Below are 16,171 nucleotides of genomic sequence, written 5' to 3'. Positions count from 1 at the left end.
TATTGTTACTATTTGTTGCAAAAATGGGCTTATTTTACTATCATATATAATGAAATCCTTGAAAAAAAGTTAATAAATAAGGAAATAATAAATTTATAATAGAGTACTATATGTATGGTCAAAATCAGCTTTAGCAAAGGGGTATATGTAGTCTTGGCTTTGCATCTCAATAAAAAGAAAAGGGGAAAAAGGAGATAGTATGAGTAATGATTTTCCAATGCTTCCACATGACTACATGAGCATCTTGGTCCACATCAAACATGCATAGAATATATTTGCCTTATTCAAATAAATAAATAACACACAGAGAGAGAGAATATATGTGTCATTGTTTAATAATATAAAAGTAATAGTATCTGTTCTTATCATTTCAGTAACTGTATGAAAGTGATTTGCATTGCATGCATTTCGTCACTACCAGATTATCTATATATATTTTAATTAATAGATATCATTATCAAAGTATCAAAGTATAATAAGGTTAATTAGGACTGACATTTGTGAAGTGTATTAGCAACAGATAATTACATATGATTGGTGGTAGCTAGCGGTGTTTATTGCAAATTGCAATTACAAGGTTCCATTATTGGTTGATGTCTATGTTAACGAAATGTAAAGTTAATTAAATGATATATAGTTATTATAAGATAGAAGTAAATTATTTAAATATGGCACTATATATACTTGGCAGGACTCTGTCCTTCGGTTTCGGTGGTGCATGTATATCAGATTAATATGTGGGAAATTATTCTTTAATATTGTGACGTACGTTTTGTGATTTAATTAACCAAATCAGATATGGTGAAAATTCAGGTGCAGTCGACTTTACGTAAAGTTGATAATTGAGAGTCGTTAGATTATTTGACTGATTTGACTAAATTTTCATCTAACGACTCTCAACTATCAATTTCATGTGAAGTCGACTACACTTGAATTTTCAACAACAAATATATATCTATCTGTAGTTAATTTTTCAGCTCAGCAAATCAGAAACACTCTCTCTCTCTCTCTCTCTCTCATATACTGTGTTTGGGGGCAAATATTTGATTTTTTAAGTATAGAATGGAAGTAGCTTGAATTGAAGTAGCCCGCCTCTATGTGAATTAAATTATTATTATTATTATTATTATTATTATTATTATTATTATTATTATTATTATCTATTTTAAAAATTTAAGTAATAAAAAAATACATAAATAATTATATATCTATCACGTTTTTTTACATAAAAATCTTGTATTATATTAAAATATTTTATTTTTTAAAATTAATAAAAATTAAATTCCAAATTTTTTTATCATAAATTCAGACATTATATTATAAAATTATGGAAAAGTGTGAGAAGCCAATAGAATATTTATACAATGGAGATTTAGGAAGTATTAAAGATATAATTATTAGTGTTATCTTTTTCCATTAGCTGAAGCCTTTGTGATGAGTGGTATCATGCATGGTATTAGAAAAGGTCATGAGTTTGATCCTTGTTGAACCCCAAAATCACTCGGATGGTTATTATAGATAGTATAGAGGATGTTTATTTTGTAACTCAATAACCCATTGTACACATTGTATAAATAGTCCATTGTCTCCCTAGCGAGATCCTAAAATTATTTATCATAAAAATTTAAACTAATTAATAGATGGTAATTAATTTTATCATATAAAATATTTGTCCAAAATAAACCACCAATTATTCTTCTCTTTAACATGAATATTGTTACGGCTTAATTCTTAAATTAGACCTAAAGATGATAGTCATTTTAAATTCGTTCATTTTAAATAAAGTACGCTGGTCTATAAATAAAATTTGAGCTAAATCCAACCTAAATCAAATTAATTTTTTTATTTTTTATTTATTTTGTCATTTACTATAAATTAAGAGCATAAAATCCACCCCAAGTATGCAATTTAATCCTAAGCCTCATTTCTTGGACTTAAAAAAATTATGAATTAAAAGAGAATTTATATATTAAAAAAATCAACGACATATTAACCTAATTAATCGCTCAAATGAACTCACCCCACTATGCAAGGCTAACATAAATTGAAAGATGCTTGAATTGAGGGGGGAATCAAGGGGGAAAAAATAAAGGTGAAGGAATTGAAGATCGAGAGGATCGGAAGATAACGTTTTTTTGGCCTACAGCTTTCATGTTCTTCAATTCCATGTCATTATTCATTACCAATTCCATCTTAATTCCAAACTGTTATCCTCTTTCTCCAAAAATTCTAGTCAATTACAACTCAAGAGAATCCAAATTCGGCATCAATCTAATCTAAACATAAATCAATTAGCTCTCTTAAGGGGATACATTCTATATGCATTTTCTAGCTATCAAACAAATTTTACACTTTCTTATTCTTCCTTTGTGGCACAGATTTAAATTCCAGCCACGCATTAAAGAGGAGTTTGCAAAATATTAGTATACCATGAATTTGTCCTCTTGTCCTTTGTGAATTGTGTGATGATAACAAACTAACTTGAATTGGTCGAGTGAGCAGTTCACTTGTCTGTTTAAATAAGTGTTAGGAGTTTGAATCTCGTTTTAGGTATGTAACAATTCATTGACTAGCGATAAATCCTTAAATAGAGTTTAAATCCACAACGGATTTATCGAGTTGAAAGATATCATAAGTAATAAAAAAAATTGTGATGACAATAATAATAATATATATATATATATATTTTTTTTAAAAAAAAAATTGATTGAGATATAGGATCCAAAAATGCTACATCTGTATCAGAATGATCATCGTGTGCAATATAAAAGTATAGTATACCCTTTGATGATATGATATATGAACTTGTATACATCATGATGATGATATCTCCATATATATGTATATATGCTTCTTTTACGACAAGGTCATATATAGAGATTAGAGGGTCTAATATTAACGAGAATAATATAGAGATATATACATCAATGACTACTTTCTAGGTGATCAATGCTCATCACATTGTGTATGCAAAAGAGAGGTCTATTTTTATTCTATACTTATATTTATTCACAGAAATTCTAATTATGTAATCTTATTAATTATGTGACACCGTTTGCTGTCTTAAGCCAACCCAACATATACTATTCGAAAGGAAAGTTCTACTAGAATTACACCATAAAACATTAAAAGAAGAAAGAGGGTGAGGAGATAAGATCTTAACAATTTAAGCTACTTAGATTTTGGTTTATATATATTGTTGTGACGTAATTTTTTTTTTTTTAAAAAAAGAGCAAATTAAAAAGTCAATTCAGTTAAATAGGTAAATGATTGGTCTAACTAATTACCGCCCGTACAATAAAAATTGAGTAATGCTTATTTTTATCAATGTTTGTTCAATTTTAAATATTAAAAATTAAATTTTATATTTTAAATTTTTATTTTTAAATTATAATGGTATAAAAATAAAATATTAATCTAAAATATTAGTTAATATTAATAAAAAAATATTAGGCTAATAACATTTATGATAAAAATTTGATGATTAAATAATATATATCAATTAGAAAAAAAATCTTAAAAAAATCGACCGATATTTTGAGCTTTTAAGTTTAGTAGTCCAAATATTTTGTACAAAGATGTCTTTCAAATACTTACTCTGATAGTAATGACTTTTTGAAAAGTCACTCACATTTTAAAAAAAAAAAAATAGGCTATAATAAAAAAATATTTTAATCTTTTATAAATAATTATTTATATATTTGTTTAAAAATGAATAATATTAGAATTGAGATTTCACCGTCTAATTCAATCCTAAAAATTAGTTGATGGGATCAATAATATCTCATAACTATAAATTTTTTTAAACCTTGTATTAAATTAAGAAATGTCTATTCACAATAAAAAAAAATTATCATTTAAAGTATAATAAACATTTACAATGCAAGTAGGTAGTCTAATAATATATATTGGATAGGATATATTATTTATATAATTTTTTTATTAGTTTAATATTGATGATAATTAATTATATGAAGAATATATAAAGAGTACATAAAATTAATCATAATTTTTTTTCTATTTTCGTTCATTTGAAATTTTTAAAATACAAAGACCTAATTTTTTTTCTTCTATCAATTCTCACTTGTTATTTAAATAATTTTTTATTAGTTTAATATTGATAATAATTAATTATAATAAAAGTACATAAAAAGTACATAAAATTAGATATAGAATATTTTTTTTATTTTTTATTTTTATTCATTTAAAAATTTCTGCTTCATGTTTAAAAACTCTCTCGTTAGTTTCAATAGGAACTTTTTCCTCTTTTTCATAGTGTAAGTGTTCATCAATATTCTAAAAACTACGACTTAAATGCACTAAAAATTTGGTACGAGGAGACAAGTCATATGCAGTTATTATAACAGCAATTTTTTCTACGAATGCATTTTTTGCATTTGTCAAAGAAAAAGGTGATATCCGATAATTATAAATGTGATTTGTCATTTTGGCTCATTATGAATGTGTTATTACATATAAGAGTATCTTAATTTTTATTTTTTTATTTTTATTCATTTGAAATTTTTAAAATACAAAAAACTAATTTTTCTTTTTCTATCAATTCTCACTTGTTATTTAGATAATTTTTTTATTAGTTTAATGTTGATAATAATTAATTATAATAAGAGTACATAAAAAGTACATAAAATTAAATATAAAACATTTTTTTTAATTTTCTATTTTTATTTATTTAAAAATTTCAGCTTCATGTTTAAAAACTCTCTTGTTAGTTTCAATATAAACTTTTTCCTTTTTTCATAGTGTAAATGTTCATCAATATTCTAAAAATTATGACTTAAATGCACTAAAAATTTGGTACGAAAGACAAGTCATATGCAGTTATTATAACAGCAAGATTTATGAATGCGTTTTTTACATTTGTCAAAGGAAAGAGTGATATCCTATAATTATAAATGTGATTTGTCATTTTGGCTAATTATAAATGTGTTATTACATACTGAAATGCTATAAAAATATCTTAATTTTTAAACCTATTTTTAAAGTTAGATAATTCACTTAAAAAAAGAGTACTACGAAAATTTAACTTCACATAATTCCGTTAAAATTAAAGTACGTAGTCATTGAAGAATGACAAATATAGGGAGGCTCACAATTTGATAAGATTTTATAAAAATTGTATCTATGATTTAGGTGGAAACGAAAAGGTCAACTGTCCTGTTAAAATTCATGAGCTGTTTCTTTTAAATTTTTAACAAATTCTAAATTTATTCAAGAGTTAACGTGGTCATTTGCACAACAGTTCAATCTACAAGATATTACCGATGTTGTGAGACAATACTTATGATTTTTTAAAGAGCAAAATATTTTGGAATTTTGAATTTTGGCTGGTCACCATTTGTATAGATATTACTTTTAAAAATATATAGATATTTGTTATTTGGACAAATCTAAAAAAAATATTTTATGATTAATCTTATGTACTTTTTATGTACTTTTATTATAATTAATTATTATAAATATTAAACTAATAAAAAAATTATTTAGATAATAAAATAGACTCTTATACTATATTATTATCGCACAAAAAACAAAAAACTTAGAAATATTAAGTGATTAGTCGATATTCAAAATAAAAGATTTAGCCTTTTTGACTATATTTTTTGCGACTCCGTCCATTTCATAAAGTATTCTACCGGGTTTAACGACAGCGGGATCTACTTTTTGAAGAATATGAGTCTAAGTAATAATAAGAATATAATAACACTTCTCCTAAAATTTTAAATCGATAAGAAGAGATACATAAATAATTATATATTTAATACACCTCCTCACTCAAATACCTCTTTTGGGATTGCATAAATTTTACACAGACCTTTTTTTTTGTTTTATATTATTTTTTTAAAATCAACAAATATTAAACTCTAAATTTTTAAGTCATAACAATTTTGATATCATAAAATTACATAAGTCATATTTTTATTACAAATAAATTAAAATAGTTAAATTTAATTTATCATATACATAAATTATATCAGCCAAATAGGATTTATTTTGGAGCTGTTTTGAACATAATATATGCAACAATCTTTTAGGATTTTTTAAAACCTTATGAACTAACGTAGGTAAACTACGTATTATTAGCTGGTTGTGAATTTACTATGCTACTGGAATTTTTTTTATATGTTTATTACGAAGTTCTTAATCTAAACAAGGAGATAACAAAGTTAATAAAAAACATAAACTTTAAAATATAATACCTATTTTTTATCCCACTGGGATTTAATTTTCATGTATCTTGTAGAGGAGGTGGAATTAGAGGTGTATCAAAAATAATCATATCTTTTTAATCCTTTTAATTAAGTTATAAATCGCTTATTATTTTAATTAATTTTACTTTTATTATTTTGACATATATTTAATAAAAAAATAAATAAATAATATATATTAATGTCTGTTGATGCATAAATATTAATATTAATAGAAAATATTTTTTTTTGAAATGTTTAATTTTAATACATTTGATCCAATCCAATCCAATTATCCAAATACTTAAAGTGACAATTAATAGCTAGCTTTGGAGATATCTAGAATTACTTAAGGATGATTATGTATGTTAATTTGCAATTTTTCCTTCTGAGATTAGTACGTTTTACTAGTTTTCTGTGTTAGAAATTTAGAATTGTATTTTTAGATGGTATATTGTATTTTTTTTTAAAATATTATTTGCACACTAAAATTAACCATTAAAATTAGTTATTATGTATTATAGTTTAACTCATTTTTAATATATATTTTATATTTTAGATGTGTATTTTACTCTAGTGATTGATTTTAATAGTTGAATTTAATATACATCTAACATAATTATTTAAGTCACCAAAAATCTAACATAATTATTTTTTCTTTTTCATGAAGAAAAAATTTAATACTTGTATCATCATCCATAAAATAACCACTCATTTGTTTTTGTTTATCTTTTTCTTATTATAATATATGTTTTCTCTCTTAAAATTTGATGGTAATAATAATGAAATAAAAAAATAAAATTATTCTTCCGATTTTCTCTATAACATATTATAGAATTTTTTTTAGTACTAAACTTAGAAAGCTAAGGTGCATGCATGTTTAATTTCCGGCTTTCCGCACAAGTGTGCCCTAGATTAGGGGTGGGTAGGGGCGGATTTTTACTCTACTCGACTCTGCCCCGCTGTACAATAACTCGTATGGAACCCGCTCCACTTCTAGCTGTGAGTAGTAAAACGTTGAACCCTAACCTGTTCCTGTGGGTACCCGCCCCGCCCCTACCCGCCTCTATAATTATTAAAATTCAATAAATAAAATTAAATTTCAAAATGTATATAACCATCATCACATACATAACATAAATTAAAGTAAAAATTTAAATATGATACAATATTATTAATCATTTACTAATTATTTTACATATATTATATATATTATATATATAGCAGAGCGGGTATTACCTAAACTCGACCCCGCCCCATCTCTCCTAAGAACCCGCTCCGCTAAAAACCCGCCACGGTGCGAGATGAGTAATTACCCGCTCCGAACGAGTAGAGACAGAATGGGTACCCGCGAGTTTGAATGGTATTGCCATCCTTACTTTACCTAGATATTGATGAGATTACTGCTCAAGGTTACCACTTATTACCACTCTTTTTTTTGTTGTTTTAATGTAAAATAACTGTTATAATTTTATGCATTATCGGGTTAATTAGATGTATGAACTTTTATGTTTGAAATCATTGTAATATAGTCATTATCATTTATCACATCTATCACATTATTATCATTTCACTTAAATTTCGTTGACAAATCAAATAATAATCCTAAAATGATCACTCATGAGATGATAGCACTTGTTTGATCGGTGGTGCATAGATCATAATTGTCTCCAGAAATTGGACTCTCTAACAACTCCCCTACCTTATAAACATCTAATCCAATAACTATGTATGTGTGTCAGTGTGTGGGAATGCTTTATTGACAAGAACATATAATAAAGTCAAAAAATGTGGCAAGATATCTTCTTTCCAACTTGGGTTTTCGTGAATCATATATATCATCATGTCATTATTAGTCATAAGCTATAGCATGCTTTTTCTCCTAGGATTTAATTTCAAAGTAATCAAGTAGGAATAGTAACTGTATATAATATACCTTAGCTTCCCACAATTTGTTCATTTTCCATCATCGGCACCCTTTCCTATTAAGTTTTCAGTTTTCACATTACCTCATCATTGATGTATCCACAGTATTATCCTCTATCCAAATATACACAAAGCATATATATAATTATTTTGTAATACAATTGACTTGACATATGAATTTTAGCTCACATTTTTATACTCTGCCATGCGTTTCATGTGGTGTTGTCTTTCTCAATATTTGAATGTGAATCCTCATTTTCTTTGACGTAGATGTTCCAATCTATTAAAATCTATAACAGGTCAAAGTTCCACTTATTGTGACACTATTTCAAATTAGACTTTGAAACTGAAAACAACAAAATTTAGGAAAATTTTCGAATGTACTTAATATATTAGTGTTCCAATCATTTAACTATTAATTTTAATTAATATATTATATATTTTTTATAATTAAAATTAACAATTAAAATTATTGGAATATTAATATTTTATATATATCTGAAAAATATTCAAATATACGTGTAAGTATGGTTAAAAAAAAATTGTTGACGAATGACGATGAAGATATTACTGTACTTATATGGATACTTTGAAAAAAACTCAGACTCTTGATAGTCGTATCGAACTATAGCCTTCAATGCCAAACTTATAAGTTCTGGTGGTTCGAGTTTTTCATCCGAGGGTGTATCACGTTTGTGGAGAGAACGAGTAAAATGGGGTGAGTATCTGCAAAGACACTCCCATACTTAAGTTAGTATTCGAATTTCAATGTGTCCAGAGAAAATACTTTTACCTTCTTTATATAAGAAGAGGTGTTTTTACAGTTTCATTGATATATGATTATACGTATTAAAAGGCAATTATATTGCATTCAGCCGTTATAATACTCGGCTAGACGTTTTGTTAAAAATTGTATCATTAGGACGAGTTATGGCTCATTAAGCCGATTTGTAACATACAGTGTCGAGTTATATTGTCGAATTGTAACAGTCATATCATAGCCCCAAATTTAACATGAGGATATTTTTAATGAAGCAAATTGAGTTTTTAATGAACTATAACTCGACGAGTGGAATGATTATAGAGCTCCATTTCAACATACTTTTATTAAAAATATTTGTAGAGATATTACTATTACCATCCTTACTATACATATTAGAAAGGGTTCTATATTCCATTTCTGAGATTTGAACTTTAGTGCAGCTTGATGAGAGACAGACTTATGAGTTTGTGAGTGTGGTATTATTATGACCCAAAAACAAATTTATTTTTTGTTTTTTCCTACGCAAATGGCCCAATAGGCCTAGAAGAAAGAAAAAGGGAAGAACAAAATCTGAAAGTACCATCAAGAAAGTCGATTCCCAATAATTGGGCTCCGTGTTCCGTGATGATGTAAGACTTAACGGCCAGGATTCGTCAATGGTGAGATGGAAGGCCTCCGTGATCGTCCGTTTTGGTCCACGTCAACAAGTGGAATATCCACGCATCCTAACAAAAAACGTCCCTCGCCCCCTAAACGCGCCACGTGTCTAACGAGCGACGAGTCAGTTGCAACTGCAAACTGAAGTACGAACGAAAGCTTATGAAGGAAGAAGAAAACTTTAAAGAACCAGAAAAAGAAACTGAAGAAGAAGAAGAAGAAGAATGATGAATAATGTGGTGAACGCGTTGATGGTGACTCGGTTTCTGACTCGGAACCAACTCAGCGGCCACGAGGGAGGCATTCCGTTCGGATCGGTGTGGTGGTACATTTACGCCGGACTCTCGTGCTTCTTCGTTATCTTCGCCGGAATAATGTCCGGATTAACCCTAGGTCTCATGTCTCTCGGCCTCGTCGACCTCGAGATCCTTCAACGCAGTGGTTCTCCTACCGAGAAAAAGCAAGCAGGTTCATTTACTCGTTGCCTGCGTCATTCAATTTCTCCGATTCCGAGATTTTCGAATACTCAATGTGATTTTTGAGTTTTTTTTTTCTTTTGTGTGCAGCGACTATAATTCCTGTGGTTCAGAAACAACACCAGCTTCTGGTGACTCTGCTTCTGTGTAATGCAGCTGCGATGGAGGTAACTGAATTAATGCTCCTTCTTTTTCATGCTAGATTTTTCACTGGAATTTGGAATATTGACGTTGTTAGTTCAAGAATGTGGTGGTTTATTGGACAAAATCACTGAGGAGAGCTTATAGGTAGAACAGAACTGTAGAAGTGATTAAATTAGAAAAAAATAGAACACCATCAAAATATAATATAATATTATAATGTGGATCAGACACATTATGGTTTATTATGTACTATGCTTATTTGAATCACTTGTTTAAAATGGTTTTGATGATGGATGAATTGGAATTGCTCTGCATGTGGAATCTGCATTCTTTTGGATTTTGGAGTCATTGCTTAGTGACCCGCATTCAAATATCTGAATGATATTTTTAATGCATACATACTTTACACTGATTGGTGGGGCATGCTTAACTTTTAAGCTTCCGTTGACTTTGAAAGTTGTAATCTGCAGGCGCTTCCGTTATACTTGGATAAGTTGTTCAATCAGTTTGTTGCCATCATTCTCTCTGTGACTTTTGTTCTGTTTTTTGGGGAGGTATGTCAATGTCAGCGATTTAGCTTTCAACATTTTTGTCCAATGAATATTCTTTCTCCTTTTTCTTCAAATCTTATTTTTTCCCTCTGATTTCAGGTCATTCCACAGGCAATTTGCAGTAGATATGGGCTTGCTGTAGGGTCCAACTTCGTATCTCTTGTGCGAATTTTAATGATAATATGTTACCCAATTGCTTATCCCATTGGAAAGGTGACTTATCATTCATAGGCTAAAGTACCAATTCTTTTGTGTTCAGAAGTGTTAATCTCAATGATATATGCATTAACCTGTAAAATTAATTTTCATTGGATAATCATTTAGCCAGTACATTATAACTGAGAAAAGAACAAACAAGTAGAAATGAATAGAATATCATCTCAAAATATTTCTATATAAATTTTGATAGAAGTTTCATATAGATATATGATGTAATTATGCTTAGTGTGCTAGCAAATGAGCACTATTTAATTCCTTTTCGATGAAGTCAAATTCACAAGTCTTGTGTTTTGTTGATCCTGTCCATGAAGACTGGAAATGTTTTATGCTGGTTGTCAACTGTTTAATACGAATCTCCTCTTAGATTGGCTTTGCAAAAGATTTGAGATAAAGCACAACATAGGCAGAGTTAACTTGCACAATGACAGAATTTATCTTAATCATTCCTACAGATGATCCTTTTTCTCACTGATTTTTTTTTCCCAGGTTCTAGATTTCCTGTTGGGACATAATGAGGCTTTATTTAGGCGGGCACAGTTAAAAGCTCTCGTCTCCATCCACAGCAAGGAGGTACAATTGCCTTAATGATGGAATCAGTCATACCAGCATTGATGAAGTTATCCGAATGTACCGGTATTGTTAATCCTTCATCGTGTTTGATCCGTAAATGTTGGATTTTCTTGTTTTCAGGCTGGGAAAGGTGGTGATCTTTCGCATGACGAGACAACAATTATCAGTGGAGCTCTAGATTTAACTGAAAAGGTATGTTTGCAAATTGCAACTAAGCCTTACTTCAGTATACTCTTTCCTGTGCAGTAGAGTTTTCTTTTTCCCTGTATTCTGTTTCATTATCAAATATCATGTATGCTGTTGACTTGTGCAAGGAATATTTTCTTCACACTTTTTGCAGAAGGCTTCTAAATAACACTATTTTTCTTCTTCCTTATTCGTGTGTCTTCGAATAGACTGCTGAAGAGGCTATGACCCCTATCGAATCGACTTTTTCTTTAGATGTCAATTCAATATTGGATTGGTGAGTGTCTCAATGCGGCTTGAGTTATCTTCATCAGATTTATTGGTTTGGATATAAATTTTATTACTCTTAGTTATTCCCTTGCTAAGAGTCAGTTATATCATACATTAATCAATACTACAATGTAGAATTGCAACTATGATAATAATTGAGAGAGTGCAGAAACAGTGTGTGATTTTTTTTTCAATTGCTTTCATTTTGTAAATCAAGGACACATCATTTTAGGGTCATGTCCATGTTTTTGAACATGAATGTGTGTCGAACCTTTTAAGATGCAATAGTAATGCACTTTTAAATTGTTTTTGGATAATGGATTTTCACTTTGAAGAGGAAATCAATAAATCATTCTTCATCTCCTCGGTAAGGGTCTTTTGGTTGCTGATATATTTTCCACTTCACTGATCACTAGAATACGTGGAAATTCAAGGTATCTTGATTAAAAAAAGGACTTTGCTAGGTAGACAATGACTTTTGTGAACAATGTGAACAATGAGTTCTAAAATTGACCCAACAAAATAAAAACACACTACACCCCAAATTACCCACCTAAATCTTAATATTAGGATTGTCTACCTATACTTTTCCTTTAAAAAAACTGACCTGACTTTACTTGAATATGGGACTTGGGAGTGTGGACTTAAAAATGTAACGTTTATGTACTGGGGCATGCATTGTTTTATTCCTTGAAACGTATGTTAATGAACCTCAAATTAGGGAGGCAATGGGGAAAATTCTTGCTCGTGGGCACAGCCGGGTTCCTGTCTATTCTGGAAATCCAAAAAATATTATTGGACTACTGCTGGTGGGTGTTAAATCTTCATTCACATTCTGGCTTTGTTTTTAGTCTTCCAATTTTTATACTTTATCCTCTTTTCCTCACCTTCTCTTTTTGAATTAGGTTAAAAGTCTTCTAACTGTACGACCAGAAACAGAGACTCCTGTCAGTGCTGTTTCCATCCGGAGAATTCCACGGTATGTTTGTTGTCAATGATTAAACTGTCCTAAAAGCATGAGCTGAAGGTGCATGAGTGATTTAATTGGGAAAGTATGAGGAGCCAATGGAATATTTATACAATGTGCACAATGAAAGTTTAGAGAGTATTAGAGATATAATCATTAGTGTTATCTTTTCCCATCAGCTGAAGCTTTTGGGATGAGTGGTATCATGCATGGTATTAGAGCGCTAAATCCAAAAGGTCAAGAGTTCGAGTATTGGTGAACCCCAAAATCAGTTTAAGCTTTTGAGAAGATGTTTATTGTCTCCCTAGCGGGATCCGATTTAATTACATTTAGCACAACCTTAATCCTTTGTGCTTCTTGAAGCATGGACAACGGCTAATTTTACCTATAGTGACGTAAAATCACTAATAAGTGGGTGTGCCATGTGTATACTTCCCACATAACATATTTTACATGTGCCGTACTGCATAGCACATACCTGTTTTATGCTGAATTTTTAGCTTATATTAACATTTTATTTAATTAAAAAATGGGGCTATAAAGCTGTAACTCCAAACCGCTTTGTTAGATACATAGTCTCTGTTACTATGTCACTAATAAGAGGAGGCAATAAACGATTTTGACAACTTTAACATTTAACATTCCAATTTAATGTTAAACATGGGTTTATATGCACAGAGTTCCATCGGACATGCCTCTCTATGATATACTGAATGAGTTTCAAAAGGGCAGTAGTCACATGGCTGCTGTTGTTAGAGCTAAAGGAAAAGGAAATGCAAATGCACAAACAAATGATGGAGACAAAAATGAAGAAAGCCAAGACAATGGGGATTCGCCGTTGACTACGCCATTGCTACAGAGTGAAAAATCGAAGAGTGTTGTTGTTGACATTGACCAGCCCTCAGATGCTCTCAGTCCCAGAAGTAAGGAGCGAAATGCTTCGCAATCTAATGATATAATAAGAAATGGTTCTTTTTCAGAAAGTATTGAAGACGGTGAAGTGATTGGTATTATCACTCTAGAGGATGTGTTCGAAGAACTTCTGCAAGTAAATTATAGTCTTCGACATATTCTCCCATCTGCAGCAGTTGGATCATTTTCCTTCAAGACTGATTATAAGTTTTTCCAATGGTGCAGGAGGAGATTGTGGATGAGACAGATGAATATGTTGATGTTCATAAGAGGTATATATTGGAGAGTAAAGTTTTGAAACTAAGTTTGTAAAGGTGGATGAAACTGCTGCTTATAAACTTTATTTTGCAGAATACGTGTTGCTGCTGCTGCAGCTGCTTCCTCGATTGCACGAGCGCCATCAATCCGAAGGTTGGCTAAGGGAGTGGTAAGAGATCGCATGTTAAAGCAAATTTTGGAACATATAATCAATGTTTTCTGTATAATGTATATCTGGTTTTGACTTTTGATTTGATCGTCCAGGGAGGAACTAAACCGCAGTCTCCGAGGCGACATGAGGCGCTAACTGCAAGGAGATCTACATGGGACGATTCGTTATATTCTTCAGGTTCCCAGTGAACTTCTTCTTAGCTAGCCTACCGAGAAATAGTGACAATTTGATGAGCTTAGTTAGTATCACTTTTTTTGTTAACAATATTATGTTCATATTCTTTCTGGAAAGGCAATAAACACGTCTAGTGTTGTTATAGTGCAAGCTTATTGGGCTAATGCAGATGTATATCTGGCACCTCCGATTACATATAGCAGTTCAATTTTAACTGAGAAATCTTTAATCTTTGAAAAATGTTTGTATTTTTAACAAAAACTACCTTCACTTGTTAATACTCTTTTTAATTTACTCTCTTTCAACCTTTGATTTACTCTTACGCAATAATGCAATAAAAGTATCATTTGGAAAGAAAATAAAAATATATGAGTGGGTGTGTTTGGTTTATGTCTTTATTTTTTATTTTCATTTTCAAAGTTTTTTGTTTTCTGAATTTTACTAAGGAAAAAGTAAAAACAGTGAAAATAATAAAATCTTTTTATTTTCATCTCTTATTTTTCACTCTTTCTTTTATAAAATCCAAAAAATAAAAAATACTGAAAATAATAACAGAAAATGAAAATATAAATCAAATGCATCCTAGTATTTGTAAAAAAAAAAGTTTAATTTTCATACAGTGTGCAATTACATCTATTCTTTTGGATGACTATTCACGTAATTAATATAAAAGGTAGTTATTTTTACTTATATTAATTGGATGCGCATATAAAATTATTTTACACTAACAGTATATCAAAATTAAATTCTTGTAAAAAAAAAAAAGAAAAACAAAGTTATTTATGTTTAAAAAAAGTATTTTATTTTTATTTTAGATTCTTCTACTTTCCTATTTATTTTAGTTGAAACAAAAGTACTATTTATTGGGAAAAATTATTTTGGTCCATCGAAAGAAAAACACTTATTGTGCATATAATCTAAAGCAAAATTTGTGCATATAACATAAAATAATATAATAAAAAAAATCAAAGTATCCCATAAAATATTTATTATGGTATATCCGGTAGATATACTGATCAGATAGGAGATGAGTATCTAAAATATTAGTGCTAGGTAAATTTTACGCTTTATGTATAAAAGTTTCTTTTTTTAAATGGAGAAAAAGGAAAGGGAAAAAATCTATACTATATATTTTTTTGGAGTAAGGAAAATTGTTTTTTTATATAATAAAATGGACTACCTGCATATTTCTCTATAGATATTGATCAAAAGTTTTCTCGTTGAATAAAAAGAAAGCTTACCATATCAAAAGTTGGCCAAAAAAGCTAAGGAAGAAAGAAATAAAAAAAGGAAAAAAAAATCAGAGGAAAACAAACAAAGAAAGCAAAATAATTAACATGCAGGAGAAACCAAAAGAGATGTAAAAAGGAAAAAGCTAATAAACTTTGTATGGAAATATCAGATAACACATAACCATGCATAAACTCAAAATTGATCCCATATTAAGTATGAATTATGATCTTACCTTTTGTTCATAATTGCTTCTCTCCCACCTCAGAATAATCACTGTGCAAGTGTGCATCTATCTCCAAATGATATGTCTTAGTTTCTGCTCCAGCAAGTGAAGCCTTCCAAATGGTTGTGGAGAAAGTGTGAAACTTCCTTCCTAGTGAGTGGATGATGATGAATGACACTGATGGCTTCTCCTAGTAAAATTTATAGATGCCTTGTCCGTCTCTTTCTCATATTGTCCCCCCCTCCCCTCCCCTGAAAAGGACTT

At 29.5% G+C, this 16,171-nt stretch overlaps 1 protein-coding gene and 1 long non-coding RNA gene across 3 annotated transcripts; one reads left to right on the top strand and one right to left on the bottom strand.

The window, feature by feature from the left end:
• Positions 1 to 9,655: 9,655 nt before the first annotated feature.
• LOC112741151 (DUF21 domain-containing protein At4g14240-like) lies at positions 9,656 to 14,601 on the top strand. 2 transcript variants are annotated; one of them, XM_025790014.2, is made up of 13 exons: positions 9,656 to 10,020; positions 10,119 to 10,195; positions 10,643 to 10,726; positions 10,823 to 10,936; positions 11,429 to 11,512; positions 11,633 to 11,704; positions 11,908 to 11,975; positions 12,690 to 12,777; positions 12,874 to 12,947; positions 13,614 to 13,983; positions 14,073 to 14,119; positions 14,199 to 14,274; positions 14,370 to 14,601. In XM_025790014.2, the coding sequence occupies exons 1-13, from the start codon at positions 9,777 to 9,779 to the stop codon at positions 14,463 to 14,465; spliced, it is 1,494 nt and encodes a 497-aa protein (XP_025645799.1). In that variant the 5' UTR covers positions 9,656 to 9,776; the 3' UTR covers positions 14,466 to 14,601. The 2 variants fall into 2 exon arrangements, with proteins under 2 accessions (XP_025645799.1, XP_025645798.1); XM_025790013.2 differs by having other exon boundaries at positions 9,672 to 10,020; positions 13,614 to 14,119.
• Positions 13,496 to 16,080, bottom strand: LOC140178242 (uncharacterized). Its single transcript, XR_011870552.1, has 2 exons — positions 15,917 to 16,080; positions 13,496 to 14,482 (listed from the first exon to the last, which is right to left on the bottom strand). It is a non-coding gene; the product is annotated as an uncharacterized lncRNA (long non-coding RNA).
• Positions 16,081 to 16,171: the final 91 nt, after the last annotated feature.

Source organism: Arachis hypogaea, chromosome 14 (genome assembly GCF_003086295.3).
Source record: "Arachis hypogaea cultivar Tifrunner chromosome 14, arahy.Tifrunner.gnm2.J5K5, whole genome shotgun sequence".
Lineage (NCBI taxonomy): Eukaryota > Viridiplantae > Streptophyta > Magnoliopsida > Fabales > Fabaceae > Arachis > Arachis hypogaea.
Note: the sequence above shows the minus strand (reverse complement) of the source record. Positions and strands in the feature narration are given on the sequence as shown.

Bases quoted from the DNA above. Each gene is read 5' to 3' on its own strand.
- LOC112741151 (XM_025790013.2), top strand. From the start codon at position 9,777: ATGATGAATAATGTGGTGAACGCGTTGATGGTGACTCGGTTTCTGACT. The intron at 10,021-10,118 runs GTTCATTTACTC...TTTTGTGTGCAG, and splicing joins TACCGAGAAAAAGCAAGCAG to CGACTATAATTCCTGTGGTT. The intron at 12,948-13,613 runs GTATGTTTGTTG...TTATATGCACAG, and splicing joins TCCATCCGGAGAATTCCACG to AGTTCCATCGGACATGCCTC.